This window comes from Esox lucius, chromosome 9 (genome assembly GCF_011004845.1).
Source record: "Esox lucius isolate fEsoLuc1 chromosome 9, fEsoLuc1.pri, whole genome shotgun sequence".
Classification (NCBI taxonomy): Eukaryota; Metazoa; Chordata; class Actinopteri; order Esociformes; family Esocidae; genus Esox; species Esox lucius.
Window position 1 is genome coordinate 23,068,092 of NC_047577.1, and position 15,558 is coordinate 23,083,649.

General features: G+C 42.1%; 1 protein-coding gene across 4 annotated transcripts in view; it reads left to right on the forward strand.

Annotated features, from left to right (window-relative positions):
- LOC105026828 (son of sevenless homolog 1) overlaps positions 1-15,558 on the forward strand; it is a 100,815-nt gene extending 85,257 nt beyond the window's left edge. Inside the window, exons 16-24 of one of the 4 annotated variants that reach the window (XM_029122203.2) lie at positions 726-888; positions 1,266-1,383; positions 1,631-1,803; positions 3,784-3,900; positions 5,317-5,367; positions 6,365-6,635; positions 11,229-11,273; positions 13,682-13,803; positions 14,030-15,558. In XM_029122203.2, the coding sequence (XP_028978036.1) occupies positions 726-888; positions 1,266-1,383; positions 1,631-1,803; positions 3,784-3,900; positions 5,317-5,367; positions 6,365-6,635; positions 11,229-11,273; positions 13,682-13,803; positions 14,030-14,596 (1,627 nt within the window). In that variant the 3' untranslated portion in view covers positions 14,597-15,558. The remainder of the gene's footprint in view (positions 1-725; positions 889-1,265; positions 1,384-1,630; positions 1,804-3,783; positions 3,901-5,316; positions 5,368-6,364; positions 6,636-11,228; positions 11,274-13,681; positions 13,804-14,029) is intronic. The other 3 variants (XM_029122204.2, XM_013132984.4, XM_029122205.2) reach the window with 3 other exon arrangements.

Consider the following 15,558-nt stretch of genomic DNA (forward strand, 5'->3'; position numbering starts at 1 on the left):
AGCCACCCCATGTTGACTCTCAATGTGCAAAAGGAAACAAACATCAGTTGCTGCTGCTAATCCCGTCCGATTTTACATTTTGATATCACGCCAGGCATTTCAGAGATAAATATCTTTAGGGACTTCCTGATTCGTTTTCCTGATTAGTTTTCAGGGCCAACTGAGTTGGTTATATGAAAATTATTTCGTTTGCCTTTTTTAAACCTTTTTTTCCCAAGTTGACTGAAACCAAACTGTAATTTTAAACCACCACCATAATAGCTATTTAGTGTGTTTACTCTTATCCGGAGCAACTTGAAGTTACTGCATTCATATTAAGATAATGAGGTGGTACAACCAATCAATAGTAGTAAGTACATCCAAATTATATGACTATCGGCAAAGTTATTGCTTGAAGGTAGAAAATAACATTTGCAAATATTTGTTCACTAGTATTAATGCATACATTTTGTCACTCCTCAACCAACAGCTGTGGAAGTTAATAATCTGACTATATATTACACTATATACGTTGACACACATCAATTACACATTAAACACTTCTTTAAGTAAAATGTCGTCTAATGGCCCCCTATTGCCATACATGCACCAAGTCATCCAATTTTAAAGTAGCTTTAAAATTACACCGTAAAATCTGATTCATCCAACTCAGTGGGGCTCTCCAAAGCAGACCATTCCTAATTTGTCAGACTTCACATTAACCAACCCCCCCCCCCACCCCCCAGGTGTATTGTGGAGACCGAGAACCTGGAGGAGCGGGCGGCGGTGGTGGCCCGCATCATTGAGATCCTGCAGGTGTTCCAGGAGCTCAACAACTTCAATGGTGTGCTGGAGGTGGTCAGTGCCATGAACTCTTCACCAGTTTACCGGCTAGACCACACCTTTGAAGTGAGCAAGGCTGCAGGGGTTCTTTCTTCTACTCTTTTATTTTTTATTAATCGATCGTAAGCCTTTCAGGTGATTTGAAGAGTAAAAGTAGTCTTGCAAAACTGGTATATTTTGGGGTTTTAGTGGTAAAAATGTTTTTCCTTCTAATGCTTCAACAATGTCATTGAGAATTGTGAAGTAAAATCACCTTGTAAAAAGTACTGCTTTGTGAACCTGCAAGTGTTTCAGGCAACTGCAAGACTGTTACCGTTGCTGCTGCTCCTTTTTAGGGGAGAGTTGTGTGTGTTGGAAGGGGGCAAAAGACAAAATGTGGTTACATGAGGCTAAATATAAATGTATGATATCTTATTTGAAGATCACTTTCTTCCCTTTTCTAGCAAATTCCAAGCCGACAACGGAAGATCCTGGAGGAGGCCCATGAATTGAGCGAGGACCACTACAAGAAGTACTTGGCAAAACTACGCTCTATTAATCCCCCCTGTGTGCCCTTCTTTGGTTCGTTCTAAAATAGTTTTACTCTACCATTCTTATAACAGTGAACAGAAAGTTAGCATCCCTTTTTCAGACATTTCCAGAAAATGTTCTATACATTTATTATGAAGTCTAGGCGATCGCGGGAATTCTACCCAAGAGGCACAGTCAGCGTTGACCGAGTGAAGGCGTTCAAAGGAATGACCCTTCCACGGACATCACTATCACTGCTCTGCTTTTTATTGTCCTTTCTCACGTTCCTCCTCCTCAGGGATTTACTTGACAAATATCCTGAAGACAGAGGAGGGCAACCCAGACTTCCTGAAGAGGCACGGCAAAGAGCTGATCAACTTCAGCAAGCGACGGAAAGTGGCCGAGATCACTGGCGAGATCCAGCAGTACCAGAACCAGCCCTACTGTTTACGTGTTGAGAGCGATATCAGGGTGAGGAGCAAAAAATTATGCTGGTGCTTGTTCCATAGAAGACTGCATTTGGTCAGCGTGCATAGTTAACCCTTTTGGAGAATGTTTCAATATCAGTCTTTTCACTATGGACCAACCTAAGGCTAAAGCATTATGGGCTAAAAATTCATTATATATTTAGAATTTTAGACGGTAGCTATGTATATATCAATAAAAAACATGATATAAAAGGGGTACATGGAACTCATCAACTACTTATTTCTAGGATTTTACTATTGGGCTTTTACTGTGCTAAATAATTATTCACAAAAAAAAATACCAACGATCACCAATTATCAATTCAACAAACGTATTTCACCATTACGGTTTTTATTAGGAGAGAAAAACCATATGGCACACATCCTATCATCTCTCTTTGAATTTTCTCTGTTTATTTTACTGAAGGGTAAGATTCTACAAACGTATTAGGCTAAATAATTATTCACAAAAATAAATACCAACGATGTAAAAGGAGGCTCTTTTCACTGGACTGTTGCAGTGTTCTAAAACCTTTTAGACCTGGCTGCTATCAACGCGCACGTGCTGTACAAGCAGTGTCTCAACAAGACATTCAGAAGAAGACATTTCATAATGGATCTTGCATGTGATATTTGTGAAAACTACATGAACGCCAAGAAGCAAGATGCCAAAGAGGCTCCATGTCCCACTTTTCCTTTTCCCAAGCCTCGGCAGCTCACCCCTGGCAAGAAGTGTCAAGTCGCCGAGTGCACACAGAACAAGACCAATGAGAACTGTGTGCAGTGCAACCCTTTTGTTTGCCGGTCTTGCTCAGACAAACCCCCGAAGCTGTGTGCTGACTGTGGGGTAGAAGTTTGAAGTTCGAGCAAGATGTATAAATGCATGGGTTTTTTAGCCCACATCATCCAAAACAGTGTCTCCCAACCTTTTTCAGTTACTGTACCCCCAAAATGTTTTTGGGGGTCCTGCTGGATGATGTTGCAGGCAGCATAATGTTCACCACGGTGTCCCCAGACTTTCACATCTGTCACATGTGCTCAGTGTGTACCTGCTCTCATCTGTGAAGCGAACAGGGCACCAATGGCATACCTGCCAATTCTGGTGTTCTCTGGCGAATGCCAATCAAGCTGCATGGACATCAGGCCCTCATGCCACCCACATGGAGTCTGTTTCTGACAGTTTAGTCCGAAATTTGCATGCCAGTAGCCAGCTGGAAGTCATTTTGTAGGGCTCCTCCTGTTCCTCCTCTCACAAAGGAGCAGATACTGGTCCTGCTGCTGGGTTGATGCCCTTCTACGACCCTGTCCAGCTCTCCTTGTGTAACGTCCTATCTCCAGGTATCTCCATCATGCTCTTGCGACTACTGGGAGGCACAGCAAACCTTGCGACGGCACGCATTACTGTGCCATCCTGGAGGAGCTTGACTACCTGTGCAGCCTGAATGGGCTTGTACCGCCTCATGCTACAAGTAGTGACAAGGACACTAGCAAAATGCAAAACTTGAGAAGAATCAGTCAGGAATGATAAGGAGAGAGCAATTGTCTGTGGCCACCACCTGCAAAACTTTCCCTTTTTGGGTGTTGTCTTGCTTTTGCCTCTCCAGTGCACCTGTTGTCACTTTCATTTGCACTAAACGAGGGGATATTGATTGACAATCGCTTAAGCTTCCTTACTGGACAGATTGATATCCCTGAAGTTTAATTGACTTGGTGTTATAATGTGAAGATTACATGTTTACTTAATTTTTTGAGCAATGTATTTATCATTAGTGTTTTGACAAGTATTCGTGGGCTCTTTCATCATTATGTATGACTTAGTCTCTTGGAAAAATTTGCATTTCAATTGAGTGCTTAACTGAGTGACAGTTGAAAGTTAGGATTCACTTCCTGGTATGTAATCATGGCCTCATGTTTATGGTCATTTGGACATCAACAGTGATTTATTTTTGTCTTACTGATACAGCCTTCTACCTTTCTGTTATAGAAGTTCTTTGAGAACCTGAACCCAATGGAGGACAAGGCAGAGAAGGAGTTTGCTGACTACCTGTTCAACAAGTCGCTGGAGATTGAGCCTCGCAATGCCCGGTCGTTGCCTCGATTTGTAAGTGTTTTATTATTCACTGCGCTGCCTCATCTTAGAAATTAGGCTTCCCTGAATGTGACTTTTACGTTTAGAAGAAATGCACAATACGGATGGGAAATCCACTGTAAATCAGTGACTCATTGTTGCTTCAGACCTTTAAAGTGCCTCTGAAGGTGCTCACTAACGGTGTAATCATTCCGCCAAACAAAATGTTTATTATTCTGTACAAATTCTGGTAGGTCTCTTCCTGTTTTCTTCTATTTCACAAAACACTTAGGCACCTACCTCTGTCCAGAATAAAATCTGTTTAACTAAATGGCCTTCAACTATGAAGTTCTGTTTGGCAGAATAAATACCTTAGATGAGTGTGTTGGTTCTGCTGTAAAACTATATCATCATTATTAGTTGAATGTTCAGGTGACACATGTTTGTTGGTCTTTTGAAAAATGTTTACACAAGCTACACAATAGTTGTGTGAATTGGTTTATTTTAGTACATGTAGATGGTTATTTAAGCAGTGGGGCATGAGGGTTTTGTGGTTTGTGGCCAATTTACCTCTGCTGGGAATTGTTCCTAGGCACTTTAAGTTGCTCTGAATTCAAGTAAATCACTGATTAAATGTAATCTGCTTCATGCCAGTATTATGGTGTAGAGCAGTGGTTCCCAAACCTCTCCAGGGGCCCCACCAGCCGATGTATCTAAAAAATACGACCCAGTTTCGTATCTTTGTCTTCCGTCCACAATTATCGGCCAACTAACTATTTTGAACAATTATGGAGCGTTAAGACACTTGACTCTTCTGAACTTGTTGAAAGTGGAACATATGCAAGACGTCAACCCAAGCACACATCAGATCCACAACAAAATAGTTAATTGAGCTCAAAATCAACATTTTGAAATGGCCATCTCAGTCTACACAGTGGGATCCCATTAAAAAACTGTGGTTATAATTGAAGAGGGCAGTCCATAAGAGCAGACCAAAAATGTTTCAAGGATCTTTAAAGTATCTGTATTGAGGAATGTTCTTCGATTTAACCAATATCTTATCATCTCTCATTTACAAAGAAAAACTATAGGAAAAGGCTCCGTGCTGTAATCCTTGTAACAGGAGGATGCACTTAGTTCTAAAAACAATGGTACCAATCATGTTGACATTTAGAGTTTTGGAGCATCCATTTAAACTTAAAATTATGAAATATGTAATATGTTAGAAAATTACAATATAGCTCTTTACCAGTGTCTATCTAATATAGCCTTTTAGTCTATCTTAAACTGCATGCACTAAGTCACTTTGGATAACAGCATCTACTAAATGACTGAAATGTAAGTGTCTGATCCATATCATGGGCACCATTCGTTTTGGAGGGGACTGTACATCTAATTTTGTAGTTAGTTCTATTTGTGGAATTACATTTTTTATCTCATTGCTGCCAGGTGGGGCGGCGCCCCAGCCGCCTTTATGGAAGCCACGCCCCCGCTTTTAAGGTAGACATTTAGCGGGAAGAATTTAATCCTGTGTTTTATTATAGGTAACACACTAACCAGATATTTCCCCAATCACTGACATGAACTGATCAATTAACCAGAAAGTAGAAAAGAAAAGCAGGGGCCTCGGGTTGGTCCTGCGTTTTAATACGCTGCCTCCGACATGCGTATACGTCAGGGCTATTAAAATCTGGTCCTGGAGGGCAGAAACACTTTTTGTTCTACTTGCTTGTTGATTGCCTTCACCTGGCATCTCAGGTCTGAATCAGTCCCATATTATTAGTAGAGGATAAAGCCAGAAATGTTTCGGCTCTCCAGGACTGGAATTGGATAGCCCTCATATACACTGTGGCGTGGAGTTGGATTCTTTCTACACTTTCAATTAAAAAAGCGTGAAGACAAACACCTCCTTCAGAAAGTATTCAGACCCCTTCACTTTCTCCACATTTGGTTATTTTATCAACTTAATTTGTAGTTTATATTTATTTATTTACACACAATACCCCATAACAACAAAGCGAAAAACCAGTTTAAAAAAATGTATGCCTTTAAAAAAAAATAGAAAACGTATATCTCATGGTCATAAATACTCAGACCCTTTGCCGTAACACTCCTAATTGAGCTCATAAGCATCATGTGTCCTTTGATCATCCTTGATGTCTCAAACATAATTGGAGTCCACCGGCTGCAAATTCAATTGATTGGACATGATTTAGAGAGGCACATACCTGTCTACTATGTATTAAGAAGTAGAGAAAAGCGGAGGGTGTATTATTTCCACCAAACAAATCATTGCAATTCTTGTCAGTCCCTATTACAAGAATTTGGTGTCATTCTGTTGAAATGCTTGTCAACGAAAACATTTTCTTAAGCAGAATTGAATGCAACCCAGCAGGACTTGAGAGCCAGACACCAGTTGTTGAGTAACCCTGATATGAATTGTTGTAAGGCATCTCTGACTCACATCTTTTCCCCCCTTTCTCTCTTGTTCTTTCAGGCAAAGAAATACACCTGCCCGCTTAAGTCGCCAGGTGTGCGCCCCTCCTCGGTCCGCCCGGGTACCATGCGCCACCCAACGCCACTGCAGAATGAGCCACGGAAGATCAGCTACAGCCGGATCCCCGACAGTGAAACAGAGAGCGTTGCCTCAGCACCCAACTCGCCCCGCACGCCCCTTACGCCGCCCCCGGCCTCTGCCACCTCCAGCTCAACAGACGTCGGGAGCGTATTCGACTCGCCCCAGGGTCCCTCAAGCCCCTTCCATTCCAGTAAGTTGTCCTTGGAGCAGTTGTGCTGGGGTTGGGGCAGGTGGGTGCTATTGAAAAAATGTGGGGGAGTTTGTTAGACTCTATTTCAAGATTTAGAATTTCAGTTCCTTGATGAATACTGAAGGATAAGTGAACGCAACGTTTCCAATTCTTCGCGTCAACCTTATTGAGCAGTTGATGTCAGATCAGTGGTACTCTAGTTCCCAGAGAGTTCGGTCCATACTGACACAATGTCTAGTGAAAGAATACGTCAAACTTGACTTTCGATAAGGCAGTTCTTGCTTTATTTTATACTCATTTATTGTAATAAGAACGACACCAGTCCGAATTTAGGGAACATGTAATCATCACAGTATAACACCAAGTCAGTTAAACTTCAGGGATATCAATCTGTCCAGTTAGGAATCATAAGTGATTGTGAATCAAAATCACCTGTTTTGGTGCAAGTGACAACAGGTGCACTGGAAGAGGCAACAGCAAGACAACCCCCAAAAAGGGAATGGTTTTACAGGTGGTGACCACAGACAATTGCTCTCTCCTTATCCACCCCGACTGATTCGTCAGAGAACACCAGAATTGTCAGGTTTGCCATTGGTGCTCCGTTCTCTTCACCGATGAGAGCAGTTTCACACTGAGCACGTGACAGACATGAAATAGTTTCAGGAAGCCATGGTGAACGTTATGCTGCCTGTGACATCATCCAGCATGAACGGTTTGGCGGTGGGCCAGTGATGGTCTCGGGAGGCATATCCTTGGAGGGTCGCCCAGACCTCGATGCGCTTAGCCAACGGTACCCTGACTGCTGTTAGATACCAGGATGAAATCGTCAGACCTTAGGCTGGTGCAGTGGGACCTGGGTTCCTTCTTGCGCAGGACAATGCCTGGCCTCATGTGGCCAGAGTGTGTAGGCAGTTCCTGGCTGACGAAGGCATTGATGCCATTGACTGGCCTTCACATTCCTCAGACCTTTATCCAATTGAGAACATCTGGGACGTTACGTTTTGGGGCATCCGATATTGCCAAGTAGCGTCACAGACTGTCAAGGAGCTCACTGTTGTCCTGATCCAGGTCTGGGAGGAGAGCCCCCAGGACACCATCTGCCTTCTCATCAGGAGCATGCCCAGACATTGGGAGTGCATACAGGCACGTGGGGGCCATACACACTACTGAATTACATTGAGTTGTCGTGATGAAATTCACGCAAGTTGGAACAGCCTGTGATTTCAATTGTTTATTTAGATTTTTGTGTTTGAATCCAGCTCTCAATCGATTGGTGATTTCGGTTTCCGTTGTTACGTCATTTTGTTCTAAACAAATTCCACAATGTACAGTTAAGATTTTGATCTTTAATATATTTCCTTCATTGAGGCCCGATGTGTGATTTAAATGTTCCCTTAAGTTTTTTTGAGCAGTGATTTATGCTGTAGTTTAAGTATGTTTTTGTAGACAATTACCTCCTTTTCATTATGAAATAGCTGGCTCATAAACACATTATGAGTCTAGTACAACAACCATTTTTACTAGGCTGTAGTCAGAGTGACTCCATCGTTGTTTTGAGGTGAGCTCACTTAGTGAAGTTTGTGTATGACTGGTATATAATGAATAATATCATGAAATGTTTGCTGGGCGGGAATCAAAGATGACAGATACTTTAGTAAGTAAGGTCACTACCATAAAATGATACTTTTTACACAAAAGCCTAGGCATATAGTTAGATCAGCGTTTACTCCATGGAAAGAAGGAACAGTGCAATATCTCTGAGGAGTTGAAGTGCAGTTGAGTGTTATCTTTGTGGATTTTTCAGGGAAAACATAACTTGGCAAACTAGCCTTATCTATGTACAGACACGAACTCCAAACTTACTAACCCATTCTGCATTAACCTGTAATTCACATTATATCAGTAACGTCCCCATTTTCAGAACTCTTGCATGTGTCCACACTTGGGTGTGTGTTTTTGAACAGGTACATTGCCCCTGCTTGCATTAAACTGCGGAGAGCCCCATCCCAAATTAATATCTAGCCAGTAGATCTAAGATTTAAGAATACGTTGTAGTCTCTTGTTGTGAAGGTGTAAGTCCAACCAAAACCACATATTCCTATGATAATCATTGTTAAATAATGTAATTATTAGAATTATTTTTTTGGTGTGCATTTTGACGCCATAGTAATGTTATCAAACATGGATTTTTATTTTTTCAGAAATCTGTTGAGAATCATGTTGACTACAAAGCCCACTGCAATGCTAGGAAAATGTTTGCCTGAGTGGCTAGATAGCTAGAAAATATAAGTATTATTTTTCCACAATAATACAAAAGGCAACGCAAGTCTGAAAGCAGGGCAGGGTTACCAGGCTGAACTGAAATATCCATATCAGGAATTAGTCAACCTGAAAAAAAAGACCTTAAAAGTAGACACGTTGTCAGAATATAGTCGACAGTGCAACACTGAAGCAGCTTCATGGTAGTTGATGGAACAAAGTTTATTAATCTGATGGCAAACTGTGTACTTTGAAGAAATGTAAACTAAATATTTATGTTGTCACAATGTTTTGCATATTTTCTAGATAAGTATTTCCATACAATTCTATTTGCTGATTGGGTGATCTGGAATGCATTTTTGTATATTTTTTTTTAAGCATTGTAACATGTCATTGTGTTATCTCCTATCTCCAGCACCAGAACTATATACAGTGGGGAGAACAAGTATTTGATACACTGCCGCTTTGCAGGTTTTCCTATTTACAAAGCATGTAGAGTCTGTCATTTTTATCATAGAAACACTTAAACTGTGAGAGACAGAATCTAAAACAAAAATCCAGAATTTTTTTTAATAATGATTTTGCATTTTATTGCATGACATAAGTATTTGATCACCTACCAATCAGTATGAATTCCTGCTCTCACATACCTGTTCGTTTTTCTTCAAGAAGCCCTCCTGTTTTCCACTCATTACATGTATTAACTGCACCTGTTTGAACTTGTTACCTGTATAAAAGACACCTGTGCACACACTCAATTAAACAGACTCCAACCTCTTCCACAATGGCCAAGACCAAAGAGCTGTGTAAGAACATCAGGGATAAAATTGTAGACCTGCACAAGGCTGGGATGTGCTACAGGACAATAGGCAAGCAGCTTGGTGAGAAGGCAACAACTGGTGGCACAATTATTAGAAAATGGAAGAAGTTCAAGATGACGGTCAATCTCCCTCGGTCTGGGGCTCCATGCAAGATCTCACCTCGTGGGGCATCAATGATCATGAGGAAGGTGAGGGATCAGCCCAGAACTACACGGCAAGACCTGGTCAATGACCTGAAGAGAGCTGGGACCACAGTCTCAAAGAAAACCATTAGTAACACACTACGCCGTCAAGGATAACAATCCTGCAGCGCATGCAAGGTCCTCCTGCTCAAGCCAGCGCATGTCCAGGCCCGTCTGAAGTTTGCCAATGACTGGGAGGAGGTCATGTGGTCTGATGAGACAAAAATAGAGCTTTTTGGTCTAAACTCCACTTGCCGTGTTTGGAGGAAGACGAAGGATAAGTACAACCCAAAGAACACCATCCCAACCAAAAGGCATGGAGATGGAAACATCATTCTTTACTTTTCTGCAAAGGAGACAGGACGACTGCACCGTATTGAAGGGAGGTTGGATGGGGCCATGTATCGTGAGATCTTGGCCAATAACCTCCTTCACTCAGTAAGAGCATTGAAGATGGATCGTGGCTTGGTCTTCCAGCATGACAACGACCCGAAACACACAGCCAGGGCAACTAAGGAGTGACTCCGTAAGAAGCATCTCAAGGTCCTGGAATGGCCTAGCCAGTCTCCAGACCTGAACCCAATAGAAAATCTTTGGAGGGAGCTGAAAGTCCGTATTGCCCAGCGACAGCCCCAAAACCTGAAGGATCTGGAGAAGGTCTATATGGAGGAGTGGGCCAAAATCTCTGCTGCAGTGTGTGCAAACCTGGTCAAGAACTACAGGAAACGTATGATCTCTGTAATTGCAAACAAAGGTTTCTGTACCTAATATTAAGTTCTGCTTTTCTGATGTATCAAATACTTGTCATGCAATAAAATGCAAATGAATTACTTAAAAATCATACAATTTGATTTTCTGGGTTTTTGTTTTTGATTCCGTCACTCATAGTTGAAGTTACAGACTTCTACATGCTTTGTAAGTTGGAAAACCTGCAAAATCGGCAGTGTATCAAATACTTGTTCTCCCCACTGTAGCTATGATACTTGCCTACATGATTTTGAGATTTTACAGACAGACCACAAGTTAGGTCTTGGTAAAGTTATGTTGCCCACAAGTACATAGTGTTTAGCCACATTGATGGTAGTTTCATGTTATTTACATTCTGGGGGTGGATAACCTAAATTATACATGACATTTGCATAGTTGTCAATTCAACACAAGGTCCAAGCAAAACTACTTGAACAAAACAGACTTTGTTGATTGGTCTTCATGTGAATATACTGGCTTTACACGTAGGAGTAGGTGTGACCGAAACAATACCGGTCTGTCCGCTTCAATCTGTTTTCTCAGGGCCTTTTGTCTTTCTCTCCTCTCTTCTCTGCCCTCCCCAGACTGCGACAGCATTTTTGCCCCGGTCTCCTTACCACACGGCCCACGTTAGTATTACCTTTTGTGTTGTCAGTGTCATCTACTGTAGCACTTAACCCCACCCCATCCAATTATACTGTTTACCTCATTCCACTCTTTTACGCTCATTCTGAACCCCCACCTGTGTACATTTGCCTCTACCTACCGCATGCAGCTAACATCCCCCTCGTCATTCCCACCTTCACTCACCGGCGCGCCTTTCCGTCTCACTATCAATCCACACCATGGACCGTTTCTGCCTGTCTGTTTTGTAGCTCCAAGTCGATATTGCCCTCAGATACTGATCTAGGATCAGTGTACTTCTTTACCACATCATTACCAGGCAACCTCCCAGCTAAACTGACCTTGGATTAGTTTCTAGGGTAACTTCAACCCCATTCCATTCTCCTGTCCCAAATACATTGTCACTGTGAGGTTCTGCTCCAAGCCTCTTTGTAAACCATCACTCAATGGGATGTAGTTCAGCTCTGGGTTTACTTTTGTTTTAATCTGAGTCAAACTTTCAATTGATGCATGTAGAAACACATTAAAGGACATTTTTTCTGGGTTCTTCCTGAGTTGACTGGAATTTATTTGGAATTTATCCCAACCATGATAAACAGTTCGGTCCGGAAGTATTTGGACACTGACACAATTTTATTATTTTGGCTCTGTATGCCACCACAATGGATTTGAAATAAAACAAGATGCAATAGAAGGGCAGACTTTCAGCTTTAATTCAAGGGGTTGAACAAAAATATTGTCTGAAACGTTTAGGAATTGCAATGATTTTCATAGTCTCCTTATATCAGGGGCTCAAATGTAATTGGACAAATAAACACAGTCATAAATAACATTTTCATTTTTAATACTTCGGTATGCTTCGGACCATGAGTTGTTCCAAGCCTTCTCCTTATTTTTTTCTTCCGATCATTCTGGTAGAGGTTGATCTTGGTTGTCCAGAGAATTCCAGAGAATGTTCCAGAACTGAGCAGGCTTTTTTAGATATTTTTTCGTTAAGTCTTATCTGGCCTTTCTATTCTTGAGGTGAACCCTCTGTATTTGCTCTTGTGAAGTCTTCTCTTTATGTTAGACTTGGATAATGATACAGTGGGTAATATAAAGTCTACACACCTCTGTTAAAATGCCAGGTTTTTGTGATGTAAAAGAATGAGATTTAACATGAGTTTGAATCTGATTGGTTAATTCTGAACACAGCCACATCCCCAGTTATAAGAGGGTGTGCACACTTATGCAACCAGGTTAACCAGTTTTAGATTTTTCCCCCTCAAAGATTTCAGTTTGTTTTTCAATTGGATTGTTCACGTTATAGGTCACATTAAAGGTGGACAAAGTTCTGACATGATTTATCTTTGTCTCATTCTTTTACATTACAAGAACCTGGCATTTTAACAGGGGTGTGTAAACTTTTTATATCCACTGTATGCCTACCTCCTGGAGAGTGTTCTACACTTGGCTGGATGTTGTGAAGGGGTTTTTCTGTACCATGGAAAGCATCCTATGATCATCCACCACTGTTGCCTTCTATGGACGTCCAGACCTTTTTGAGTTTCAGAACCAGTGTGCTTTTTTTCTCAGAATGTACCAAACTGTTGATTTGGCCACTCCTAATGTTCCTGCTATCTCTCTGATTATTACTTTTTATTTTTTTGCAGCCTAACCTATTTGCTCCTTTGACTGCTTGTTGTGGGTTCACAGCAACAGCTTCCAAATGCGAATGTCACACCTGGAATCAACCACAGACCTTTTACTTGCTTAACTGATGAAGAAATAATGAAGGAATAGCCCACACCTGTCCATGAAACAGCTTTTGAGTCAATTGTCCAATTACTTTTGATCCCTTGATAAAGAGGGGGCTACATATTAGAGCTGTAATTCCTAAACCCTCCAGTTTGGATGTGAATACCCTTAAATTAAAGCTGAGAGTTTGCACTTTAAGCCCAAATTCAGTATTCAACTATAAATTGAATATATTTTGGTAAACAGCTAAAATAACAAAACTTATCAGTATCCAAATAGACCTAACTGTAGTTCACTCATGATTGCCTCCTTAAACATAAATTCTGTAATCTCTTTCCAAAAAGTTTCTGGATTACCATCATTTTCCCGCTGGTCTTAAATTTACAGTGGCACCAAGTTGCGACAGTAAAAATCTGAAACATTTGAAAAGCTTAGAGCTGGGATGAGCAACTCCCTTCTTTGGTGGCATAAGCGTCTCCTTATTTTAGGGTATACCACTTGACAGTCTGCTGATTTGTCTTTCTTTGTAGTCAGTGTCTAATTTGGACCTTGGATCAGTCCAGTGCTAGGCAAAATAGTGACTGTCAGAGGACCAGAGTTGCTCATCCCTGAGTTGTTTTGAGATTTGAGGAATGAGTGTTACTGATTTGTGAAACTTGAATTCCTCCTATCCCAGGGTCGTCGTCGGTTTCCTCCATGGTGAGTTTTCACAGAAGCACTGAAGAAGCCCCCGTCCCCCCGCCCGTGCCCCCTCGCAGACGCCCTGAGTCTGCGCCCGCAGAGTCTTCCCCTTCAAAGGTGACTACCTTTTCTTATCATTCCATTTTTTCTGTTTTTCAGGGACTTGAATGTACCATTAGGGGGATTTGATTGATAGATATTTGGCATGGTTTATGACTTACATTCACAAACACACAACCTTGGGGTTGAAAACACCATGCTCAACTAACTAGATAGAACTCTCCATGACGTTGGTGCTTCTCCTTGGCTCTCCTTTTTAATCTGCGTATCTCTTCCAATCCAGATGATGTCCAAGCACTTGGACAGCCCTCCGGCTATCCCCCCGCGGCAGCCTACCACCAAGGCCTTCTCGCCACGCTACTCGCACTCAGCCGAGCGCACCTCAGTGTCAGAGCCACCCGACAGTCCGCCCACCCTTCCACCGCGGGAGCCTGTGAGAACGCCGGACGTCTTCTCCAGTTCCAGTAGCCCATTACACCTGCAGCCGCCTCCACAGGGCCGTGCCCGCAGCAATGAACCCACGCTGAGCCAGACCTTCTTTCCTTCCTCGCCATTCGGCCCACTCACGCCGCCGCCACCCCCCACCCCCTCTCCCTCGCTGGGTTCGCGGAAGCACTTGCCCTCTCCTCCGCTCCTTGGGCCCAGTGGCCCGGACTATTCTGGTGACTCGGCCCTTCTCCCCCTGGGAGGTTCAGCCGGACCCCCTGTGCCCCCCCGCCAGAGCACCAGCAGTGCCTCCCAAGCCATCCCAAAGCTCCCCCCCAAAACATACAAAAGGGAGTCTGTGTCACATCCTTCTCTTGTCCATCGGGATGGCCTCCCTCTGCTGGAGAATGCCAACCCCTCTTAAATTGACTTTGTGTGTGAATTGGGGAGGGAGTAGAGAAGTTGGGCGTTGGGGTTTTGGCTGAAATTAACTAACACTAAAGACTTCAGACTTGAACAAAAATGTAATAAATTGTTATGTCAACTTTAAGACGCGCTAAAAAAAAAAGAGTGCCAGCGTAAATTCTTACCTAGATGGCAAAATAATCATGTGCCCTTCAAACGAGAGATGATTGTCTTTTTTTCATTCAAGTGCAGACCATTGGAGATTGCCTACAAAAAACCCTTCCGGGTGTCTTACTGTTGGTTTCATTTCTTTGTTGATTGTTGTGTTTGTTTGTATGTATCTTTGTCATTGTCCAATGTTTATTTCATTTAAAAAAACATTTTTTTTAAGTGGATCGGTTGCAACACTGCTTGCCCATGAGCTTGGTGGACTACCCTTACATAAACATGAACCAGGACCACACAGGTCTACTGCACGCAGGATGATGGGACGATAAAGACTGTTGACCAGTTTGAACAGACTCCAACTGAATAGTGTTGTGACATATTGGAATGTGATAGGGTTGAACAATTGACTAAAGTTACCCATATTGACCAGAGACAGACCAGAGAGAACTTGAGCCATTAGGGTGTCGCAAACCCATTTGACTTACCCATAACAAAGGACACCGTTCTGTCCACCACATTCGGATCGAAAAAGGGACTCTTGTTGTTAATGTTGTTTTAGGTTTTGTGTAGAGACTCTTAATCAGAGGCGAGCAAGCGTGTGTGCGTGCCACTAGTTGACTACAGTACCATGATTTAAGGTACCTATCCACACCAAAGAGGTACTTTTCAAGCATTCAAGAAACACAAGAAGTGATTGTTCTTTTGTTTGTGTTAGTACTTTTATCTTATGATTAATTTCTGTTTGGCCAATGAGTATGTAAAGAAAATTATGATTGCCTTCTTTAAACAAGGGAATAAAAGTGTTTCTACCAC